The sequence below is a fragment of the Micropterus dolomieu genome, linkage group LG09, assembly GCF_021292245.1.
Source record: "Micropterus dolomieu isolate WLL.071019.BEF.003 ecotype Adirondacks linkage group LG09, ASM2129224v1, whole genome shotgun sequence".
NCBI classification, from domain to species: domain Eukaryota; kingdom Metazoa; phylum Chordata; class Actinopteri; order Centrarchiformes; family Centrarchidae; genus Micropterus; species Micropterus dolomieu.
In genome coordinates, this window is record NC_060158.1 from 10,818,548 (window position 1) to 10,841,696 (window position 23,149).

Below are 23,149 nucleotides of genomic sequence, written 5' to 3' on the forward strand. Positions count from 1 at the left end.
GTGGTGCGAGATTTATGAGATCTGTTTGCAGTTGGAATAAAAGACTACTTTCCAAAGCTCAGAGTCTCAGTCTTAGAAAATAAAGGCTGAGAACTGTCATGGCTTCATCTCTTGACCTGACAGTAATCATGTCACTCAGATTCCTCTGGGGTTTCCTAATACATTTTCTGGCCATGTAAACTATTCTAGACAATTTGCTCCAATGTCTGCAGTTCAGGTTAATGTTAAAACACCGTCAGTCAGTTTTGTAAAATATTTCCAAGACTGACTGGTTCGCTTGAAAGCTGTTCAGTCTTTGAAAGAGAAGACATTGTAGGCATTTCTAGAAAATATGGCTGGTATCTTCAGAAACGCTAAAAATATTTGAAACAGTTTCAATAAGTTGGCCATCAAGTGCAACGTGCCCTGTTATGATACATTAATATTCAATTCCGTTTTACAGCAAGCCTGAAGAGCTTGTGTTTAGGAAAAATACACAGTTTTACTTAAGGAATCTGTAGAAATAATGTTTTTTTTAATCCACATTAGTAGGTCAACATTAACACCAATATCAATGAGCCTTTGTAACAAGATGTCTCTTTTCAGGGATGGTAAGAGCTGAAGAAAAGTTCACAGATAAAACCTGAAACATAGAAAGACAACAAAAAGGAGGTCTTCATCACAGTAAACCATGTAGTAAAGGTTGTATGAAATTTGAAACATATTAAATGACACCATTTACGTTTGAAGTGACTTTATTTTAGACATGAAATTGTGCAAAACGCCACAGATTCATCTACTTCTCTTTAATGTTTTACATTCACAAAACAAAGACCTGCAGAAAAACACATAGAGATGTATATCAGCCTGCTCCTGTCCTCAAATGAGGTTCACCTCACCACTATAGCACTCTACATGGTAATTTCTGTTAAATGATACCACTCGAATAGACTCTGTAGACCCCTGAAACAATAAACAAATGGAGATAAATTATTAAAGTAATTACTCAGAAAATGAAATATCAATTACTGCTATTTGTCATTAATTAAACAATGAATTCACCTCACCTCAGTTGGCAGTATCGGCACTCTGCAGGCAGCACAGCGGGGCGCTTGGACCCTGAAACCATGAATGAGACTCAGCAAAAGGTCACAGAAACTGAACAGTGAAATCACTCCGGGCGTGACATGTGTGGCCTCCCTGGCAGGATATGGTTTCACCTTTTGTCTGGAGTGTGAGTTAAAGGGCTTGGCCCATTGTTGTTGTACAGTTTGTGTATAAGAAACTCACTTGTGGTAGTCTCTGACACAGTAAACCCTGTTATCTGTGTCTACAGAGAAGGGCTGACCCTCCAGGCTCTGTCTGCAGACAACACAGCAAAAGCAGGACGGGTGGTAGGACTTCCCCCGAGCCTGCAAGACCTGATGATGCAAAATGAGCTCTTCTTTACACAATGTGACAGCCAGTGGTGGTATGTATTTAAGTACATTTACTCAAGTTTGATTTAATTTGAATAAAGATTTTACATTAAAAAGTACAAAAAAGTTTTTAAATAAAATACAAATAAATATTTGTTGAAGATTAAACCAGTGGTATATATATATATATATAAAGTAAAAAAATATGAATAGAGATTTGTGTGGTAGAACTGTTCTTCTTTCCTCTCCCATTAGTCATCTCATGACCCCTTAGATCTATTTTGGGACTCTCTCGAGTGGCCCAACCCCTATGTTAAGAACTACTGGGCAAAACTATCCAACTTTACTGTGTAAAAAAGTTTAAACTATCCCCACTGATCTGCTACTTTATTAATAATTAATAATCTAATAATCTAAAATATAATAATATCTCAGAATTAAGTACTTTTATTTTTAAAACTTTAAGTACATGTTGATTATAATTTATAATTTATGATTTACCGAAGTAAGATTTTAAATGAATGACTTATTATTTAATGGAGTACTTGGAGTACTCATCATGGTATTGGTACTTTTACTTAAGTAAAAGATCTGAGTACTTCTTCGACCACTGTACATACAGTAAATGAATGCTTACTCACCAAGTCCATGATTAAATGTCCGCAGCTGTTGCACACTTCTGAAGATGGATGAACTCCTGAGTACTACATTAAATAACACAACAATGCACCCATTAAACGTCTGGCAGTAAAAACTGGATACAAATCATATGTTGGTGCAGCATTTAACTCTTCTGTATCACCACGCTAAAACAAGATGTTCTTACCAAAAAATCTTCCTCACAATAGATTTTTCCTGACACTGTATAAAATGGCTTGCCGCTGAGCTTTTTACCTACACACAAAACAGAGGAAAAGGAACAAGGTGAAAATGGGGATTTTCTGATTTTCACATTTGACATTTAATAACACACTTTTAGTTTGTTTTGTAAAAGACTAAAGTTCTAACTTTTATTGTGATTTCAGGCAGAAGAAATAGTGCTGAGAAATATTTTTTCTTTGGACCAGGGCATAATAAAAAATCTAACAAATATACAAAAATACAGAAAAAACATTTAGATAATGTACATAGAAAGATCAAAAGCAGGTTCATCAAAAAACCTGACTGCAATAAAAGATAATGATTAACAGGCACTAAAGAGATCCTGAAGGTGCAGTAAACTATACACAAACTAAAAAGCATGTTATTAAAGGGGTAAACATAATAAATAAGAGCAAATAAAAACAGTTTTGGTTATTTCACATAATTATTTTTGGATTTCTGTTCATGTTTTTCTCACTGGTTTAAGTGGGCTGGCCTCAGTTAGAAAATGCTTGGTTTCCATCAGCCGAATGTTATCAAACCACAGGCCTATTTAAAGTTGTAAAGTAAGTAAATTCAGTTAATAAAGGAGGTTTGAATAAGTCTGACCTGAGTTACCTTGGAAATGTAACTCTCCAGACTTGACTGGTAAGATAAGATAAGATCAGCCTTTATTTGTCTCACAGGTGAGAAATTTCAACATTACAGCAGCAAGTGGATAGCATGGAATAAAGTAAAGTGATAAGTGACATTAAACATAATACTAACAATGTCAAAAATAAAATTATACAATACTACAATTACAATTATTTTTACAATTATAAAAACTATGTTTTTACACCTATAAAAACTTGGTCAGGTTAGTTCAGAGTTGTAATGTAAGATACATTTACTCAAGCCAAGCACCAGGCCAAGCAGATTAACTGAGTTTTTGAGTTATAACTACTTAATAAATAATACCCAATACTCAAGATCAATGTTTAATTTGATTGTTGCTTATGAATAGACTATTTAATGAAGAAATACATATGTCAGGTTTTGAGGGGCTTTAAGGTATGTTGGACCCTTAACGTTCTACCAAAACATCCACTCTCACATCAAGAGGACTCACTGCAAACGCTGCAGGTAAAACAAGCGTCGTGAAATAAATGTCCCATCGCCCGGCAGGCACTCCCTTCCCCCTGCACTGCTTTACTGCAACCTGCACAGCTCCCTGAATACAGACCACAAACACACAATACACAAAGATGAAATGCAACACTCACACACCTGCTGAATAATCATCTGTTTTAAGCCTGTAGAGTGCTGGAATAGATTAAAATACCATATTAAAGAGGTAGTATAGTCAGTGTATTCCTTCCTTACCAAAGTAAAGATTAGAATTATAATTTGGGTCCATCTCCTACAGTATTTTTCCCATTTGTCTCCGCCTGCTGGAGCCTACAGTACGACTGTCTGGGGGTCTAATTTTATGTGCGGTGCAGACAGCTGTAAGGGGAGCTGCTCTCTGGGTTTATGGGTGTTGCATTTGCTGCTTTTGGTTTGTCTGTGGTAACAAGCCTTCAGACCCCCTGACTCCTCCAGGGTGGCTGGATTAGTGGATGGCAACTGGTATATTTTAGCAGAAGTTAGGAGACCACAAGGGCAGTATTTTGATACTGATGGTGCTGGATCTGCATTTAAATTATCAATTTACCATTCAAATAAATGTTATTGTCATTGTGGGTGGGTGTGAAAAATGTCCCTAAATTCTATGAAACTGAAGTCACTTCTTAGCTGCAGAGAATACCTCATTTCAATCAATTTTCTTGGTTTCACTAACAGCGATTCTGCAGTGGAAAAAGTATTCAGATAGTTTAAGTAGAATGACCAGTCCAACAATGTAAAAGTACTGCGTTCCAAATCTTACGTAAGTAAAAGTACAGAAGTATTATCAGCAAAATGTACTTTAGTATTAAAAGTAAAATAACATTGTTATTATTTTAAAAGCAGCTTTCTACTGCTTTAGCTGGTTGAGGTGGAACTCATTTTAATTACTTTCTTAACAGGTTGTTTAGTCCAATAGTTTCAATAGGGGTTAGGGTCAGTCCAAAGGGTCAGAGAGGTCAGGAGATGGTTAATGCGGCAGGAAAGCTACATAAAATAGAAACAGAGTTTAAGAAACGTAGGCTACAAGTACTACAAAATGTTAAGTACAATACTGAAGTCAATTTATTTTCCATCACTGCAATTCTGTAAGGATGGATGAAACAAAGTTCATACATGACAAAAGCCATGGTCCATTCAAAACTCTAACCTACTTTCAGATGGTAGTGGAGGGTTTCTCACGTTTTTGCATGTGTACCAGTAAGAGGAGACAGCTCCAAACAGCTCCCCATTATTAAATATTTTAAATCAACTGAAATCTTCTTCTTTGTGCATGGATAACCAATCAATTAAATCTCTAGTCTTGTATAATAATGAGTAATATTTTGCCAAATGAGTGTTAACATAAGCTGCTGTAGCTATGTTAGCCCTCACTTACTAATAGGGGAAAATAAATTAAATATAAAAAAACATGTTAATAACAAACAGGCCTGCTTTTTTTAACCAACAGTGTCCAAAATCTTTCAAAAAAATTAAAGAAATGCAATGATTGGTGCTATTGTCTGCTTTACTGCAGCCTTACACCAGTGTTTACCTCAGCTTTTCTCATTCTTCACACCTTTTCAAATGTCTGCGCATGTACAAATACTGAACCTTAAAAAACTTACAAACTGCTCCTATGTTTTGTGTTACTGCCCTCGTGTGGATTGTTCAGGCCCTTCATTCTGTGACTATATATTTTACGTACTCTTCTTCTATTTTCATGGATCTTTCTCTGATTTATGTTTCATATTTTCTATTTAAAACACAATCTGTTCTGTAAAATAATAAGTAAGAAGATGCCAAACATGTAGAAAAAACTACTTTTGATGACCAACTAAGCATTTCACAATCTTATTAGTCTATGATAAACAACAAACCAGTATTGATAACATGGACATGTTACACAACCTATATTGTCTCCAAACTGGCATGCTACTGGCACCGGAAACTTTAATGAAACTCTCCACAGCACATGTTCTACAGTAACATGGGAGGGGAGTGGGGAGTCTGACAGCTGCTGATTCTTCACTGAGGTCCCTTGTTGAGACTCACTGAGGCTGTCTAAATTCACCACACCGCCCACTCTGCAAGCTGTCAGACTGGTTCAACAAAAATACTCAGTGTCACTTGTGTTTCATTGCAAAGGTGCATGTGTGTGTTTTATGGATCAAAGTGCTCTCACAAGGACCTATAAGGACAAATGAGAGTATTGTACCGTTTTCACTCGTTCATCTGTATTGTTTAGTTTTGTGGTTTGTGCGTGTGGTTTAGACAGGAAAATATGTTGAAATTAGGCTACAGGAGTCAAAACTGAGGCTAGCTTAGGCTGGTGTTGGATTTACGGATCATTTTAGGCATTCTGCAATTAAATTATAGGTAAATTATTAAGGTGACAAGCAGCTAAAGCGTTCAAAAATGTAACACAAACGTGTGTTTGTGAGTGTCTTGCCCTCAGGTATGTTACTGTGTAGGAATGTCTGCGTCATGGGGGCATGTGGAGGCAGTAGCCTCTGCAACATGGGAGTGTTGTACACAGTTTAAACCTACTATTAGATATCACACAAATACAGTTAATCACATTTTCATCATCATTTTACTGTGGAAAACAATGCACCTGACCAGGCACAACCTGGTTTTAGAATGTAAACATATTGCTTATTTTAACTGTCACCAGAAAGATCCCTCTAGGGACTAAATTTAACCATCTTAATTCCTGATGTGTATAATATTATTCTCTTTAAATTATATTATTAATCAGAGGCATGTAACACTATTCATTTTGGGTATTGAAACATAAAGTAACCTCTACTTTATGCTCTGTTTCCCGCACCCTTCTCCTGCCTCATTTTGGGGATACACAGCACGATGCCAACAATCCTTGGCATGTTTGGCTGTTTATAAATAGGGCACCCATTGTGCCACACAGTGAAGTCAAATAAGGACCTCGTGTCTTATCAACAGTCTATATCTTACGTATCAGCTCAGCAGTGTTTCGGCTCAAGGGAACAACGGCAGGGCCCGCTCCTGCTCCTCCAACGGTCAAGTTTGGGCAGGTAACCTACCTGTGGTCCACGCCCTCTGCCGGGCGCAGGTAATGCTGAGCAGGAAGTGGCTGTCAACGCCGTCGCTGGAAAGTGAATGAAAATGCTACTGCGTGTTTGAGAGACAAACAGCACCTTTTAAAAAAAAATTTTACTAACTACATTTTTAATAACAGGAGATTCCTCGTTTTTAATGAACATGCGGCTCAGTGCGACCTGCGCGCTCCTGGGACTTTGGTTTTTGACGGTCTTCGAATCATCAGGTGGGATAACAATGTCTCTTAGCTAGAAACATAGGCACATTTTCATTTATTGTTTGGTGACGCTGTGTTTACCTGGTTCCCCTCTAACTTTATTGCGTTCCGGACAACATCATGAAAGGCCCTAATATTTAATTCAAGTTTCCATTTTGTCAAACATCGCCTACTAACCGAGATGAGGTCATGCTGTCTGTTATGATAAAGCGTGCTCAGGCAAACCTAATGCAAATGGCCTGTAGCCTATGCACTCACGATGAAATGAGTTATGTTTTAAGCTCTCTGTCAATAAATTAAGAGGTAATAGAGGACGTTAAGTCAGCGTTATGTATGATTGATTGACTTGACCATGGAGATGAAAGGCTGAAGCACATTTACTCTCAGTCCTGACTTCTAGTCCTCCATTTTCTGAAAGTTTATGAGACATTTATGGAGCTTCCTGGAGGCATGAATTCTTCATAGCTTCATTAATGATTGACTAGCAATCTGCTGCTGAGTTATGAATCTGGTGGGCTGTCTATTATATTGTTTGCTAGATTTAAGCTCAGTGATTTCTTCCCCTCTGCCTTGATTCATGTTATGGGCAAAAGTCAGCAGCAGCATGGTGAATTTATTCTCTTTTAGAGTGTTTGTGGACGTTATGATATTTATATTTTGCCTCTAAATATGACAGGAACCTGTGACATCTTTGACACACCCATATTGTTAACTGTCACATGAAGCCCTCTAGCCAACTGTTTGTGCTATATTGCTCTGCCTTGTTTTCAAGTCCTTGCAAGTTCAGGTTGTGAATTCCTGGTGTATTGCTATGTGTGAACTAACCACACACCTTCATTTAATTCAAATCTATCACTGCAGCAACAAAACTGCCACCAGGGTTAATATATATTGCAATGACTTATATACTTTGGGCGTGCCTTTTAGTTCAGATTTATTGGAGGATGGTTTCATAAATGTATTTGGGATTTTTCAAGTTATATTTTTGATTTAAATCCTAGACTGCAAACACTAGGAGGGACTGCAGAGCTTCAGATAAGATCCAAACAAGCATAATTATGATGTTTTGTTAAGTGGCTGGGAGACCATTTTCGGAGGAGAGGAATTTGTGGAAAGCAGAGCAGTTAATATTTGTGTATGCAGCTGGTGTATGTATAGCTATATTTGTATTTGTGTGTGTGTGTGTGTGTGTGTGTGTGTGTGCATATATAAACTATAAATGCTCTCATGGGTATGTATTTTCTTTCTTTCTCTTTTGTGCATTATTATTCTCTATGATTTTCTTATTTAAGAAGTTTTAGCAAAATCAATAGAATATAAAATTATAGTATAGTTGAGTATTCCATTTAGCTAAAATACACGTGTATCTCTATTTTGAGGCCAATAACAATATCAATATTTGGGAGTTAAAAAAATCTGATAATGATATATCTGACATTTACACGGACACTGATATATCTACATGAAGTTATTCTCGGCTGTTGTATAGAAAGTATTCTAATGGAAAAGGACATGATTTAAGCCACTTAAGCTGCACTGGAACCACAGGGGAGACCAAAACAGGGACAAATGTGAAACCAAACCTGCAATGTAGCTTTTCAGCTGCTGATGTATAAAATTACAGTAACAGTATCATCTAAAAAGGCTGCGTATGCACAATTTCAGTAAAAGAAGAAGCTTGCATTTACAATATACGAGTCAAATATCACAGAAACAGCAGTTACTCGTGCTTTTAAAAACTGGTTCACCTTGAGTTCTTCTCTTTTCTCACAGCTAGATGACTCGGGGGTAATGAATTTGCTTTGGTCTGTCACTACACAACATGGGGATAGGTGTGCCTGGGTGCCTGATACCACTGTTTACTCTGTTAGCGTCAACATAAAACTGTTTGTGTGGGCGTTTGTGCCTTGATACCTTAAATTGTTATACAGGAGAGCTGGACAGTGTGAACTAACTAATGTCCACTCATCTGATTCCTTCAGCCCCTCCAATGTTAAAATAGGGCTTCTACAACTAACTGTTTGTGTGTTTCATTTTTAATTAATCTGCTGATCATTTGTTCATTATATCGTTTTGTCTGTGAACTGTGAAAACCAGAAAGTATCCAGTTTAAAATCATTATACACAATGAAAAGCAGAAAAACCTCATTTTCAGAAGGCACAGCAGTGTTTAAAGCTAAATGCTAATGCTTACAAAGACAATGCCAACATTGTGATGCTAAGCAGGTATAATGGTTAAGGTATAATTTAGCATGTTAACATGCTAACATTTTCTGTTGATCAATTAATCAGTGAATCGTTTCCTCTGTATTGTTGAAGATCAAAGAACTGTTGTGAAAATATTTTTATGAGGAAGAATGTTGTCGCTTGTGTATCCAAAGACCCAAGTCCAAATATGGGAATATTGATCTCAAGGAGCTGAAATGCAGTTGCAAACGGACAACACTGGCAAAAAAAAATTTTTAGATCACAATTTATAACATCTTTAAGGCTATTTGCAGCTAACTCCCTCTGATCTGTTCCCTCAGAATGCCTACAGATGGTGCGACCAGACAAAGGCTCGACAGTGACGGTGTCCACCGAGCTGGATGAATGTACTGTGTGTACAGTCAGCAGGGGGAATGACACACAGACATGCCAATCTTTTCTGTCTCTGGTACCTGAGGAAGAGGTCCAACTGTTGTTCAAGTGCAACCAGCCCATTGAACAGGCATATACTGTGATGATTAATCGGACCATTGGTGAGTTTACAGATGATCTTATGATGCATACAGTAAACTAGTCTTAGCTTTACAGGTCTGTATTTTCAAATATACTCAGCAAAAAAGGTCAATGAATTAAAAGTTCTTCACAAAGCCTCACTGCTGTCAAACATTAAGGCTCCAGCACCGGCTTCTCTGCTCAGTACACCATGCTGCAAAATGGCAACATTTAAAGTTTTACACCATATCAGCTTAAAAAGAAAGTGATGATGTGTCAATGTTGTATTCAAAACTTGTTATAACTGCCCACAAGTGGCCAAAAAATCCATTATTGTAGGTTTAAACATTATCATATGTACAAACAACTTTTATAAAAATGTCAGCATATTTTATCTTCTATGTAATCAAATAATTTGAATATTTGGGTTTTTACTTTCAAATTAGCCGTCAGTCAGCAATTTTTTTATATTGTTTGGTTTCATTCAAGTGGAATAGTGAATAGGCCTGAGTTTACAATGTGTAGTTGTTTCTGTTAGCTAGTAGGATCGTCGCTCTTTAATAGGATCAACCATATCAGATGCTGCATATTAGCTAAAAACCCCAGTCCCCCCATCATTCCACTGTGCCTTAGATATTCTTTAGGTTGCTATGGTGCTACAATTCATTTAATTCCCATGACTTTTAATGTTTCTGTTTAATTTCTGTTTAATTAACATACATTTCTGTTTACTTTAAAATAAATAAGAGACTTGCAATGTGCACCTTGCATGAGAGCTGAATTCTCATACCAATCTGTGCATTTTGTTGTGCTTCATTTGAATCCAGAGTGCACTAAGGACGCCTGCAGCCCTACAACAGTAGAAACTCAACCCTCCATCCTAACAGAGTTCACCAGAACCTTCACATGGGAGCTGAAGGCACCCGAGAAGACAACTGTGAGTCTGGACATCCTCGGAGAGGGACTGATGGCGACGTCACAGCAGTGCCCTAATGGATTTCAGTATTCGGTGGCCACATCTAAAACAAATAGCAAGGGCCAGACTCAGTATTGTCAAGGTGGTTCTGTGACTCGTCTAGACCTGCCCAATGAAGCTGTTGTGTCTCTGCAAGTCAGTCCAAAGATTCAGGTCCAATCTGTGTTGTTCCAGGCCTCCGCTGGACCGTTAAGTAAGAAAAATGTATACAAACTATTTTAAGAAAGCCTGTAGTAGCATTGTTGATTTTATTTTATTTTTTCTTAAATTCAAAATTAACTTGGATGATTTTAAAGTACATTTCACAAAAATAACTTCAAACTACAAAACATTATGCAAATAAATGGCTGTATTAAGCCTACCTTTAATGATAACAACATTAGGCTTCATATAGATATTTTCCAGTAGTCCTACCGCATGAATTTTACAGACACATATTTCTCCTTGTATTAATTTGTAAATTAAGCAAAGTCATAGCTACATTTACAAACGATTGGCATTTAAGGTTAATAATATCGTCTTGTCCCCTGAAACTGACATCTTTGGGAAATTCACTTATTTGCTTTCTTGCAGTGAGTTAGATGAGAAGATTGATACATGGTTATACGCTAAATGTGAAGCTGCTAACAACAACTGGCTAAATTAGCTTATCACAAAGCCTCAAAACGTGGAAATCGTTAGCCTGGCTCTGTCTAGAGGTAACGTTCATAAAATATGTTAAAATGCTCTTGTTTGTTTGAGCCACACAAAGACCAAATGTGTAAATTACAAACCACTTCTGTGCCAGACTATTTCGTGGTCAGGACCAGTTGCCAGGCAGCCAGCAGACTCCACAAAGTTATTGGTTCCAACCAAGAATAGGATTAAACAGACATGGTACGTATTAATGCATGAGTTTAGAGAGCTTTAGAGGCGTTGGTAGGCTGATTTACCTAGGCTAGCTGTTTCCTCTTATTTCCAGCCTTTGTGCTAAGCTAATTTAGCCGGCTGCTGACGGACGTTTCATATATAGCATATAGAGGGTGGTATCAATCTCATCTAACTCTTTGCAAGAATGCTTATTTTTTTTATTTTTAAGTTTAAATTTAATTTCACATGATTTCACTAGTCTGAGATTAGCTAATAGCCATTAAGACCTTAAGAAGGACTTTACATACAGACCTAATGATGGATTTTTATTTACAAATAGCTATTGCAACCTATTCCTGGGGTCTGTCTCACTCTCTCCTTTTTACCCCCTGTAGAGGGCCGAACAGTGGTTTTAAGTGTTGATTCCAGCACAACTGTGATCGTTAGCCGGGATCCTCAGGAACCAGAATGTGAAGTGTGCTCTGGCGATGGCTCCACTTCCAAATGTAGCCCTACAGAAAAGACACTGACGAACGTTGAAAAACTCTTGCTAGAGTTCAGCTGCCCAAAACCTCAGGATGTTTACAGTGTGAAGATGAAGAAGAGAATAGGTGAGAACTGTGGAGTCTACATTTCAAAATTTACTTCAGTTACCATCAGAATTTGAGATTGGTTAATTTGGGATTAGCTATACATTAAATTCTCGTGGATATAAGACAACAAATTACTTATTCATCAATAAAAATAAATAAAATACTTAAACAATTGCTGGAATAAATACAGAAATAATTTTTTATTAATTAATAAAATAATAAATTAATATATAGAAACTGTAATGAATACATAGTTAAATGTTAAATTAACTAAATAAATGTTGGAAATAATTTTGTATATGAATGAATGTTTCTGTCTGTAATTATTTATTTCTGTATTTCTAAATTTCTGCTTTTATATCTTTATTTACTTCTATGAAATGAGTAAAAAGAAAAACAGAAATATAGAAAAGATTAATTAAGTTTGAAATACATAAATAAATAAAATTGATAAAGAAACATAGAAATAAACAAATAAAGATTTATAGAAATGTAGAGATGAATGAAATATATTTATTTCTGTCCCAATTATGACCATTTATTTATTTATTCAGTAATCAAAATATTTATTAATAATTTCTTTAATTATTTCAGAGGTTATTTATGTATGTACTTTTTTTTAATTTATTTATAGATGATTGAGTGATGTTTTGTCCTCCAAAGGCATGATACTGGAAGTCTATAAAATTCATATGTCAGTCAAACATTTTTTTATCCAGAATGCACCAAGAGCTCCTGCACTCCTGCTGCAGGAGAGGTTGATCCCAACCTCTTCAAGGACTTTAGAAGATCCTTAACATGGGACATTACTGTACCAGAGGCCACTGTATTAACTTTGGACTTTGCTGGTGATGGATTAAAGGAGATATCTGGAGCAGAAAATTGCCAAAATGGCTACCAGTACTCAGTGAGTACAACTAAAAGTGACGGAAAGATCAAAACTAACAGCTACTGCGAGGGTGGAATATTGTCTCATCTTGAACTGGTTGGAGTGACGACTGTGACTGTAGAACTGCCCAAAGAAGGAGAACTGAACTCACCAGCATTCACTGTCAACGCAGCACCTAGAGGCAAGTGTTTGATGAATAGCTATTTATTTTACAAAGACATATTCCTAAAAACTGATGCTACGTCCTTCAAAATGAAAGATGCTTCATTAAAATATATTAATTTTACATAATAGTGCAAAGCTCTTTCCATGGGCATAGTTTGGTGACTAAAGCTTAAATATTAGCTTGAACATGCTCATAATCACATGCATGCTAATGTTAGATAGGTATGATGTTTACCACGCACACCATCTTAGTTTAACACATAGACTGCATATAGTTTAATGTGTTAGCATACATTTGCTGATTGGCACTAAACACAAAGTACAGCAGAGGCAGATGGTTATGTCAGTAATTTTGCAGGTATTTGGTAATAAACAACAACAACAACTTTTTACCTGATGCTGGCACTAGATTGAAAGTTAATGGATAATTAAAGTTATTAGATTTTGTCCTGACAGGGACATGAATTATTGAACCAAGTGTTATGGCAATCAGTCCAATAGTTGCCACGATATTTAAAAGCCAAAAATGTGAATCCTGTTGTGACACTAGACTAAATGTTTGGTGATCACCAAAGTCGCTAGGATTCATCCCCTGATGTATGTACTTAATAATATGGCAATCCATCTAATAATGTCTGGACCAAAGTGATGGAATGACAGACTGACATTGTAAACCCCCCCCCCCCCCCCCCCCCCCCCCCCCACACACACACACACACACACACACACTGCTAGCATAGCTAAAAAGTGGGGACTGTATACATTATACTGACGTAAACCATTAAAAGAATATGTAATGTTTTAACATATTAATTGAATTTACATTGAACTAACTTTCACTTTAGGTGGCAGGATTTTGTTGGTGACCCCTGATCCGAACACCTCCATTACCATCAGCAGAGTGACCACCGAGCCTGACTGCAGTGTGTGTATGATGGAAGGATCTGGAAAGACATGCAAACAGACACAAATTACCCTTAAAAAATATAGCAACATCTCGGTAGAGTTTACCTGCCCTCGGCCTCAGGATGTCTTCAGTGTGGTGATCAACAGACAGATTGGTATGAATATCTAAACATAGAAATTTGATACGGTATTTTTAATAAATATTTATCTTCAGGTTTCTCCCATGTTCTCTGATGACTGTAAAAGTCTTCTTAAAAGGCTCCTAAGCCACCTTGAAAGACGTATTTAGTATGTGAATGGTACCGTAGTAGTCTTTATACTCCTGTCCAAACTACAGTGGAATGACTCAGATAATGTTAGGGTGGCTTTCACACAAGCAAGGCAAAATGGTAGAAAAATCTCTTGAATTACTAACTTATTTTTCACAACCCTAACTCTTCTTAGGGTGATGTTTTTGACATGATGTCATGTTTGTTTCTCATTTAAATAAAATAACACACAACTCAAAGATTATTAATTTCAACAGTATTGTTAATGAATAATAAAAAAATGTAATTTGTTTGTCTTTGTGGAAGCATGAGATTAAGTACACAGTCCTATGATTTTCTCTTTCCAAGACCATTTAAAAAGAACACCCTCACATTGATGACTTACTAGATTTATTTAGATTTGATAATGGTCACCAACAGTAAATTATTTCCTGTTGACATCTTGCGATAAATTCATCTCTGTTTTTCCAACTAGTTTTAATGCTTTAACAATGCAGTTGTTTTTATACTTTTAAAATTCTAAATCACAATTATGCTCTTGTCTACAAATTCCAGCCTGCACAGAGAACTCCTGTTCTGGTAACATTGTTCAGGCCGAGTCCTCACTGTTCCCTGACTTCAACCGAACCTTCACCTGGGATGTGAAAGTTGTTCCCACCCGGGCCTTCCAACTGGACTTCCCAGAAATGGGAATGCGACAGATTCCTAATGAGGAGATCTGTCCAGATGAGCACACATACTCTCTTGTTACCTATCTGCGCACGGGGCCAGCAACCATTGGCACTTTTTGCAGAGGAGGAACTGTGACTACCATCCTGCCTCGCTACAAGGGCCGTATGTCTCTACACGTGCCTGCGGACAGGAAGCTGTATCCTGTTGACTTCAAACTCACTGTTGGGCCTGAGACCACCAGTAAGTTAGTTAATTAGGCTGTGTAATGCCAAACATTTGATTAAAAGACACCGCTACATATCAAATATCATGTAACAAGACAACTTAAGCTAACACATAGACAAAACCAAAAGAAAACCATCAGTTCCACAAGTAAGAAAACCTCCATTCAAACTCCCGTCAATATTTTTAACAACAGTAAAAATTAAACAGTCCAGCCTCGGGACAGAGCCTTTCTCAGCAGTATGTCAGGTGGTTCACTCCATATGTTTGGATAAGTATGGTATTTTAAAAAAACAACAACAATGTAATGTCATCTCATCTCATGGCCTTTAAAGAACACAACTGCGGACTCAGCAGAAGAGGTGAATCTATCAGCAAGTCAGTGCAGACATGTCTGTGATGACAGCAGGACAGAGAGGAGCGAACAGTGCAGATGTGGGGAGATTGCGGTGGTAATCTATATTCATTACCATTGACGGCAACATTGCCCAACAACATTGCTCCAAAAGTTGCTCCGTGTATCATCAGCTTTAGAATATGGAAAGCAAACTTCAGGAACAGGTTTCGTTTTTACCGAAAGAAGTCTTGGTGCATCATTCATGTTTAAAATATGCATTTCTGTTTCAGTCAGTTTCTTTTTTATGTTACTAAACAAAGTATTGCGTGGCTTCTAGTAAAAAGGACAAAAATACACTCAACTCATTTTCTATATCTTTGAGAGAGCACATTGCACAATGTGCTTTTCTTCCTCCAGACTTATATATTGTCCAGTTTCAACATTGAGTGGTGAAAATACCAGATCATTTAAAAGTGTATTTAATTTATATATATATATATATAATTATCTTCTTGTTTCTCTCAAGTGGTGGCCATAGTGAAAGTCAACCTTCCACGTGGTGTATCAGACACAGACTTCATCACAGCCAACTATCCTAGTGATTTCCCTGATAACCAGCAGATGCAGTGGGACTTCACTGTGCCCGGCTTGCACAACTACACGATTCTCTTCCGTGATCACACAGCTCCAGAATGCCTCAACAATCAAGTGGAGGTGGAGTACCATAAAGAGGGCAAGAAGGTGACCCAACTGACCCTAACGGAACCACAGCCGGAGCATCAGCAGGGCAACTTCAACATGGTGCTGAAGAATTGTGAAACCAACAAGACGCTACAAGGACTGACCTTGAACTACAGAGTCTCTGTAATGAGGAGTGGTCATCCAGGTACAGTATACATATTATAATGAAATAAATTTTTATGATGTGAAGAGCTGGGAGTTGTGGTGGCTTGACTCATCCCACTTCTGTTGAAACTTCAGATTTAAATGTTGTCTGAAAGGTCACTTTTTGGATGTTCAACTTCCTTTGTTTTCCTGAACAGATCCAAGCAGACTAATTTGAGTTTTATTGATACACATAACTAGAGATTTGTTAGTTTGTTAAGAAAGTTATGAATATGTTGGCGTTGTGAGTCATTACCCCAGTTTGTGGCTCTTGTATATTTCCGTTACGTTCGAGTCACAGAGCTAAGCATCCATTTTTCAAGTCCAAGTGTCTGTTACAGCCATGCTAGTGGCACTGTGAGGCAGACCTTCAAGCTAAATGCTGATATTAGCTTGGTAATATGATCACTATGTCAGTGTTAACATGCTAATGTTAAGCATGTCTAATGTCATGTCCACCATCTTAGTACAGCATGTAAGCATCCTAACATTTGCTAATTATCAATAAACACAGTGTACAGCTGAGGCTGATGGGAAGTTTTGCAGTATTTCGTCTTAAACCAAGGTATTAGACAAATGGTGGTGCTAGAGTCAGTGGATCACAAAAGTCATTAGGAAACATCCTTTTGAGGACCTTGGCCATCGCTACCAAATTTCATAGCAAGCCTTAAAAATATAGTCTGTCTATTGCACAATAAAATAGATTTTTTTACTCATTTCCCAAGTTGCACTACTGTTGTCTAATCCAAACGAAGATAGTAAATATGCGTGAACATGAACCAAAATAAAAACAAGTATCAGTTGTATTAGTGTATTTCAAGGTTATATATTACATTGTAAAAAATAGTGCATTCAAGTACATGTAATTTTTTGGTGATCTTGATTGGAAAATACGCACAGTTTGAGAAACGGGTTGAAAATCTTCTGCAGCAGGCAGAATATTTAATCCTGATGGTTATAGAAGTCTGAAGATTTGAGGAAGTTTTGTGTTATGACTTTCTTGGTTTTTCAGATCCTCTAATATATATTTTTCACAAGATCCAGTGCTTGGCTCTGTGATGCATGGGCGGCAAAACTGGGGCTATGCGAGTTCAAATTGATATGACTCATTTTTGAAAATGAGGAAAAGGAAATACCACACTTTTGTTTTAACAGGATTTATGATAAACTATTGTCACAATAAAAGCTGAGATGTAACCTTCATTTTAACTGATCAGTGTCTTTGTATGTTTTATTTCCCCTCTTAGTTCTGTGTACAGTGGAACTAACCAAACAACAAGGGGTATCTCTGCAGATAGAGAAAGTGGGTTCTGATCCCTATTGTGAGATGAGCATCAACTCGAAGGTTGACAAGAAGATAAACGTGGCAGCTGGTACTAACGCCCGCCTCTCTTTCCTTGACTGTCCAAATGAAGATTTGCGTCTGACTGCCAATAAAGATATTGGTAAGAGATTTTTTTAATTTTCACGTTCACGAATAGCTAAAATAATGTAGATTTTTTTTGTTTTCTTGTTACTGAATTTTTTTTTTTTTGAAGTAGATTTCTATAATCACAGTTCACTGGTTAAAGCCAAATTCATGTCAAAGTTTGAAGTCTATTTAAACCTTAAAGAAATTCCTCAATATTTTGGGAAATACGCTATTGGATTTCTTGCCTAGAATTAGATGAGAAGACTGTGATGTCTGTGTAGTAAATACAAACTTACAGCCAAGAGTCATTTAGCTTAGCTTAGCTTATCATAAAGACTAGAAATGGGGAAACAGCTAGCCTGGCTCTGTCCAAAGGTAACAAGATCCACCTACCAGCACCTCTAAACTCACAAGTTAACACGTGTAAGTCCAAATAAACTTTTTGTCAGAAAGTTTATCTTTGTTTTTGTCATTTGGGCTATTCCTTTACATGGGAACTTGATATTCTCAATCTCATGTTGTGCCTTTTAATAACAGCGTGCCAAAATGTGGCGTCATGCTCTGCGACTGTCCTCACGGTGCCCCAACTGGATTCCTGTCTGCCGATGTCCCTCACCAGCTTCACCTGGCACCTCAACATCCCTGAGGACAGCACAGTGAATCTGGAGTCGCCCAAAGGGAGTCTCCGACAGTCCCTGCGCGGCCAGGAGTGTAATCAGTCGGTCTCCCTGCATGTGGCAGAGGACGATGGGTTTGTTTTTGGAGATTTCTGCTATAATGGAGACATCCAGAAGGTTCAGGTGCACGCCAACGTCTCCATCACAGCCACAGCCCAGGACTTCAGCAAGACCACGGAGCCTTTTCTCAATGTCAGCTTCAGTCAGGAGTTCTCAGGTAAAAAAATATGACTATGTTGCAGGCTGCAACTAAGGATTATTTTAATTTTTGCTTAATCTGCAGATTATTTTCTCAGTAAATCCATTAATAATTTTGTCAGAAAATAGTGAAAAATATATTTATACCCAGAGCCCAAAGTTCCATATTCATTTAAACTGTTAACTGTCCCACACACTGCAAAACTCAAATATATTCAGTTTATTATAGAAAAGCAATTTTGGCATTTTTGCTTAAAAAGTGACTGAAATCACTTTTTAAGCTGTATTATATTATGTTTTCTTCATGGTTTTTATAAACATTAGAGAGTTGAGTGGATTTCAGGGTGAGCTAAAGTGGATAAATAGCATGCCACCCAACGGCTCATGACAAGGGGGAGAATTGTGAGAAAATTTTAAAACCTTTTTTACGGCAGACATTTTGACCTGTCAACAGGTGCAGCACATAACATTATCAGTTGCTGTATTACATTGCAATAATTACTGGAACAGAGCCATCATTAATGTCACTGGTAACATCTAAGCTTTCCTGCTATGACAAGTCAAAATGTCTGTGGTGAAAAACACCTGTGAATGGAATTCATCTGGGGACATTAAAACAAATTCATTAGCAGGTTACAGTTGAAATTGTATCTGCTTCTGGCAGATACAGTTTGGGAACAACTGCTGAAACTATTCCTGTTGGAAACAGGGAAAACAGATTTTAGCCAGTTTGAAGTCAAACAACAGGGTTTTCTTTCCAGCTTTACCTTCTTTATTTCCAGTGTGCGACAATTTTATTATGAACAAGGGGATCAAATGACTGAAAAGGGCAGCTCATGGGGTTAAACCAACAAAGAATCAATACCCTACTCATACTCCCCTACAAAGCATTTGTGTTTTAGAGCTTATGGTTTTGGTTTTACGGCTCGCAGCTTTTACTGTTTTGATTCAGGCTCTTATCAACGTTAGCAACTAGTTTCTGAACATAGTGGTGCAGTTAGCCGCTAAAGAGACATATTCCCCTAATTTATTAATTCAGACCAAGACTGAGCTTTAAAAAAAAAAAAATTTATATTGTACTTAGATTTAATCATTAGGTGGACACAAACATAACTCTAAATTAATGATAATGTCGCTCCGTAACTGCTGAATGTGATTAAGCAACAGTTTGCTAACATGTTCTTGTTCTTTTTTTTTTTTAATAAGGTGATAGTCAATTTTGTGTTTACAGCTTGTCCGGTGCCCACAAACTGTAGCTTAATTGCTTTGACTGACTTTATTAAATGTCAGTTCTACATTTTGATCTTCCCCTACATCAACAACTAAATGCATCAAGTTTAGATGTGTTTTCTCAGTGTTTGTTGACAGAAAAAGTTGAAGCAGTGTGGATGACACAGATGAAGATGACGGGTAGACTGCTGCACCAAAAAAGTAAAATCCACTAAACATCCAGAATGGTGACATTCGACACTATAAGAACTAGAGCTGAAATGATTAAGTCAGTATTTGTCCATCAGCAGCCATTTTAATAGTTGAATAAGTCATTTAAGCCAATTTAAAGCAAACATGCCAAACATGCTGGTTTAAGCTCCTTTAATATTAATATTTGCTGGTTGTCAAAGTCTTCTATGTTGGTAAATTCAATACCTTTTTAGTGGTTAGATAAACAAGACATCTTGAAGATGTGGCCTTAGGAAATTTTAATGGCATTTTTCACTATTTTCTGACATTTTACAGACCAAAAGATTTATTGATTAGTCAGGATAATAATCAGCAGATTCTTTGATCAGCCCCAGCAGGAGGATCTGTCTGCGTTCTCCTATTGTGATTTTCCATTATAATTATGGTCAAATAGAGCACTTTCATTCACTTTACTTGTAAACTCCACACAGGGGCGCTATTGTACAACGAATGTTGGTGACACTTTTAAAAAGTGTAGACCAGCAGCGATGAATTACCCACATGACACAGCATTATTTCCATCCCTTTTTAGAGACCATTATTTACAGAGTCAGTCCGATGACGACGTCGCCGACCTTGCTGGCCACCCCCAACTGGCCTCAGGGTATGAGGCCTTCCTCCACCATATCCTGGATCGTTACTCTACCGAGCCAGTACCAGGCACACGTTCAGTTTGTCAACGTCAGCCAGCCCAAATGCAGCGACTGGCACACCGGCATCAACGTACAGATGCTGGGGTCCGAGGAGGAGCTCATGAGCCGCAGAGAGGACGAGCCGGTGGAAGAGAAGCTGTTGGTGCCACAGAGTTTCTATATCAACATGTCCAACTGTATACCAGAGGAGGGACACTTTGGTGCAATGACCAAAATTATTCTGGAGAGGAAGACCAGTAAGCAAGGACTTATTTAGCCCTTTCATGTACAAGAAGAATACTTACCCTAAATAACTAAGTTAAAGGACTTACTTCTGCTCTCTTCTATTTGCCTCTGCAGATCTCTTGGCCATCATCCTCGGCATAGCGGGAGCTCTTTTGCTTTTGCTCATAGTGCTGACTGTAGTATGTGTCACAAAGTGAGTGTACAAAAATGTTTTAACCTTTGGGCCCGTATTTATCAGCCTGTTATATGTGAGATTGTGGACTTAGATGAAATGAAAAAATAACAATCCTTCACTTTTACTCCTACTTGCAAATTTAGTAATATAAACTATTTATCAGAATCCTTGTGAATTAAAAAGGCCATTAAATCACTAAAAGTAATATGTTACTGAAGTAATCTGAATCATTCAGAATAGAGTAGTCAGAGCCCACAATTTGCAGCTGTCTTGTAATCTGTTATCCATAAGCACATGTTTGATATTACGAACAGCAAGATTAAAGCTGGCAATAATTTTGTTCATGCATACCATACTAACCAACCTCGTCTATCCGCGGCAGAATTTTCCTGCCTGCCAATTTGACTTTCTTTTGTTTCAGTTTCAGCCAGTTTCTTATCATTTCATCTCTATTTATACATGTGTATATACTACAAATATTTGAAATTGTTAATTTTGTAGATATGGTGGACGTATAAAAAAATATATATATAAAATGTAGATGTTGAGGAAAACCTTGCGTCTCATTGGTGACATTGCTGCAGATTATCAGACTGTATAAAACAGGCCAGTTAAAAGTTTAACTGAAAATATAAATTCTATTGTTAGTAAAATTATTGATACATTTTACAATGTTTGCCAAGACCCCCAAAAAAGGAATGGGATATATATGGGCCCTGGTTTTTATGTGGATTGGATAATCATGTTTTTGACAAACTGTTTTGTGATTTTTATTTATGTTCTGTAAAATTAGGTCTTTCTTATTGTTTGTGGTCTGCTTAATTCTTTTCAAACAGGAAAAAGAAGAAAGACAGGAAGAACAAGGACTCATCCATCTACTTGGGCAAAGGGAACATCTTCCGCCCAAGTGACAGGCACTTCACCACAAGCCGGTCGGAAAACGAATCCCATGTCTACGACTCTATAGACGAGAACATGGTGTACAGCCACCTGCTGGTTGACTCCAACTACCCGGGCAGCATGCAGGACTTCAAAGGTGCACAGGTGGACTCCTATCAAACATTTACGGGCCCCACTGACAGAGAGTTGCCTGTAATCAAAGAACCGGACCACGAACCCGAGATGGACCATTACAAGCCGTTCATGACCATGTCTGAGACTTTCATCCCGTCCCGTCCACGCACTCCTATTGGGCGGGAGGACAGCCTCGGGTTCCAGGATCGCAGGATGATGGACAACGAACTGTACACATTCAAGAGCACAGGAGATCTAAACACGATCCGGCTCTCTGGCACTGACCTGGAACCACAGCCACCGACAACAGAGGAGTCCTTATAGTGTGTCAGGACTGTAACTGCCCGATGGACCGCTGTTACTAAATTCTCGTTACAGCCCTGAGTATCTCTGGACTGCACCGATGTGAACTCCTGTGCCTCGGCCACACTCAGGGATTCTGAGTTAGATGAGCTTCTGAATGCGATGTGTATGTTGTCTTTATCAGGACTCAGACATTTCTAAAGCTTCAAGAGTAGAAGCTGTGATCCTCTACTTTTAAAGAGGTTTGGCATTTGGGGAGATACTTTTTGCTGAGAGTTAGATTAAATGAAATGTCTGTGAAGATTCTATGTCATCCAGGTCATGGAGGTCCAGAGGTAACCCACCTAACAACACCTCTAAAGCTCATTAATTAACACATTATGTCTGTTTAATCTGTACAGTGACCTCCTGTAGTCTTGTCGTCACATTGAGAGACTCTAGGATGTCACTTTGTTTTTTATATTGATCAAACAAATGGGATTTAACGTATTAATTAGTGAGATTTAGAGGTGCTGGCAGGTGGATTTTGTTAGCTAGCTGTTTCCCATTTCCAGCCTTTGTGCTAAGCTAACTCTCAGCAAAAAAGCAGCAAAAATGTCAAATGATTTCTTGAATGTTTGATGTGTTTAGTTTTATGAAATCTTGCCTCATTCTCACGTGGCACTGACTCACGAGCAGGGACTATGGAAAAACGTGCAAGCACCTCTGGTCCTTGTTTTAAAAGTGTTTTTACCTGTTTTTTGCAATAAATACTAGGAAAATGGCCTGATGAGGAAATGGTTTACTTCTTGAGGTATTTGCTGCCATCACACTCCATTTTCTTTCTTAAGCTGAAAAAATAAATCACCTTTTGCATTCTGGATGGTGAAAACAGCTTCCACCGCAGGA

At 37.7% G+C, this 23,149-nt stretch overlaps 2 protein-coding genes across 4 annotated transcripts; one reads left to right on the forward strand and one right to left on the reverse strand.

Annotated features, from left to right (window-relative positions):
• Window positions 1-762: 762 nt before the first annotated feature.
• On the reverse strand, window positions 763-6,642 carry LOC123977152 (LIM domain-containing protein 1-like). Its single transcript, XM_046059684.1, has 7 exons — window positions 6,360-6,642; window positions 3,370-3,471; window positions 2,224-2,291; window positions 2,039-2,101; window positions 1,270-1,400; window positions 1,047-1,098; window positions 763-942 (listed from the first exon to the last, which is right to left on the reverse strand). Exons 2-7 carry the CDS (start codon window positions 3,413-3,415, stop codon window positions 859-861), a joined length of 444 nt encoding a protein of 147 aa, XP_045915640.1. The 5' UTR covers window positions 3,416-3,471; window positions 6,360-6,642; the 3' UTR covers window positions 763-858.
• Window positions 6,367-23,025, forward strand: cdcp1b (CUB domain containing protein 1b). Of its 3 annotated transcripts, XM_046059681.1 has the most exons (14): window positions 6,367-6,477; window positions 6,604-6,690; window positions 9,210-9,422; window positions 10,209-10,550; window positions 11,602-11,817; window positions 12,519-12,869; window positions 13,699-13,914; window positions 14,584-14,940; window positions 15,786-16,145; window positions 17,392-17,589; window positions 18,093-18,449; window positions 20,424-20,780; window positions 20,884-20,962; window positions 21,781-23,025. In XM_046059681.1, the coding sequence occupies exons 2-14, from the start codon at window positions 6,621-6,623 to the stop codon at window positions 22,280-22,282; spliced, it is 3,618 nt and encodes a 1,205-aa protein (XP_045915637.1). In that variant the 5' UTR covers window positions 6,367-6,477; window positions 6,604-6,620; the 3' UTR covers window positions 22,283-23,025. The 3 variants fall into 3 exon arrangements, with proteins under 3 accessions (XP_045915637.1, XP_045915636.1, XP_045915638.1); XM_046059680.1 differs by lacking the exon at window positions 6,367-6,477 and having other exon boundaries at window positions 6,488-6,690; XM_046059682.1 differs by lacking the exons at window positions 6,367-6,477; window positions 6,604-6,690; window positions 9,210-9,422; window positions 10,209-10,550 and adding exons at window positions 11,017-11,055; window positions 11,145-11,233.
• Window positions 23,026-23,149: the final 124 nt, after the last annotated feature.

Coding starts and splice junctions, on each gene's coding strand:
- LOC123977152 (XM_046059684.1), bottom strand. CDS start 3,415: ATGGGACATTTATTTCACGACGCTTGTTTTACCTGCAGCGTTTGCA. Junction 2,292..3,369: donor TTTTACCTGCAGCGTTTGCA/GTGAGTCCTCTT, acceptor TTTTGTGTGTAG/GTAAAAAGCTCAGCGGCAAG. Junction 1,099..1,269: donor TGTGTCAGAGACTACCACAA/GTGAGTTTCTTA, acceptor TCATGGTTTCAG/GGTCCAAGCGCCCCGCTGTG.
- cdcp1b (XM_046059681.1), top strand. CDS start 6,621: ATGAACATGCGGCTCAGTGCGACCTGCGCGCTCCTGGGACTTTGGTTT. Junction 6,691..9,209: donor GACGGTCTTCGAATCATCAG/GTGGGATAACAA, acceptor CTGTTCCCTCAG/AATGCCTACAGATGGTGCGA. Junction 11,818..12,518: donor GAAGATGAAGAAGAGAATAG/GTGAGAACTGTG, acceptor TTTTTTATCCAG/AATGCACCAAGAGCTCCTGC.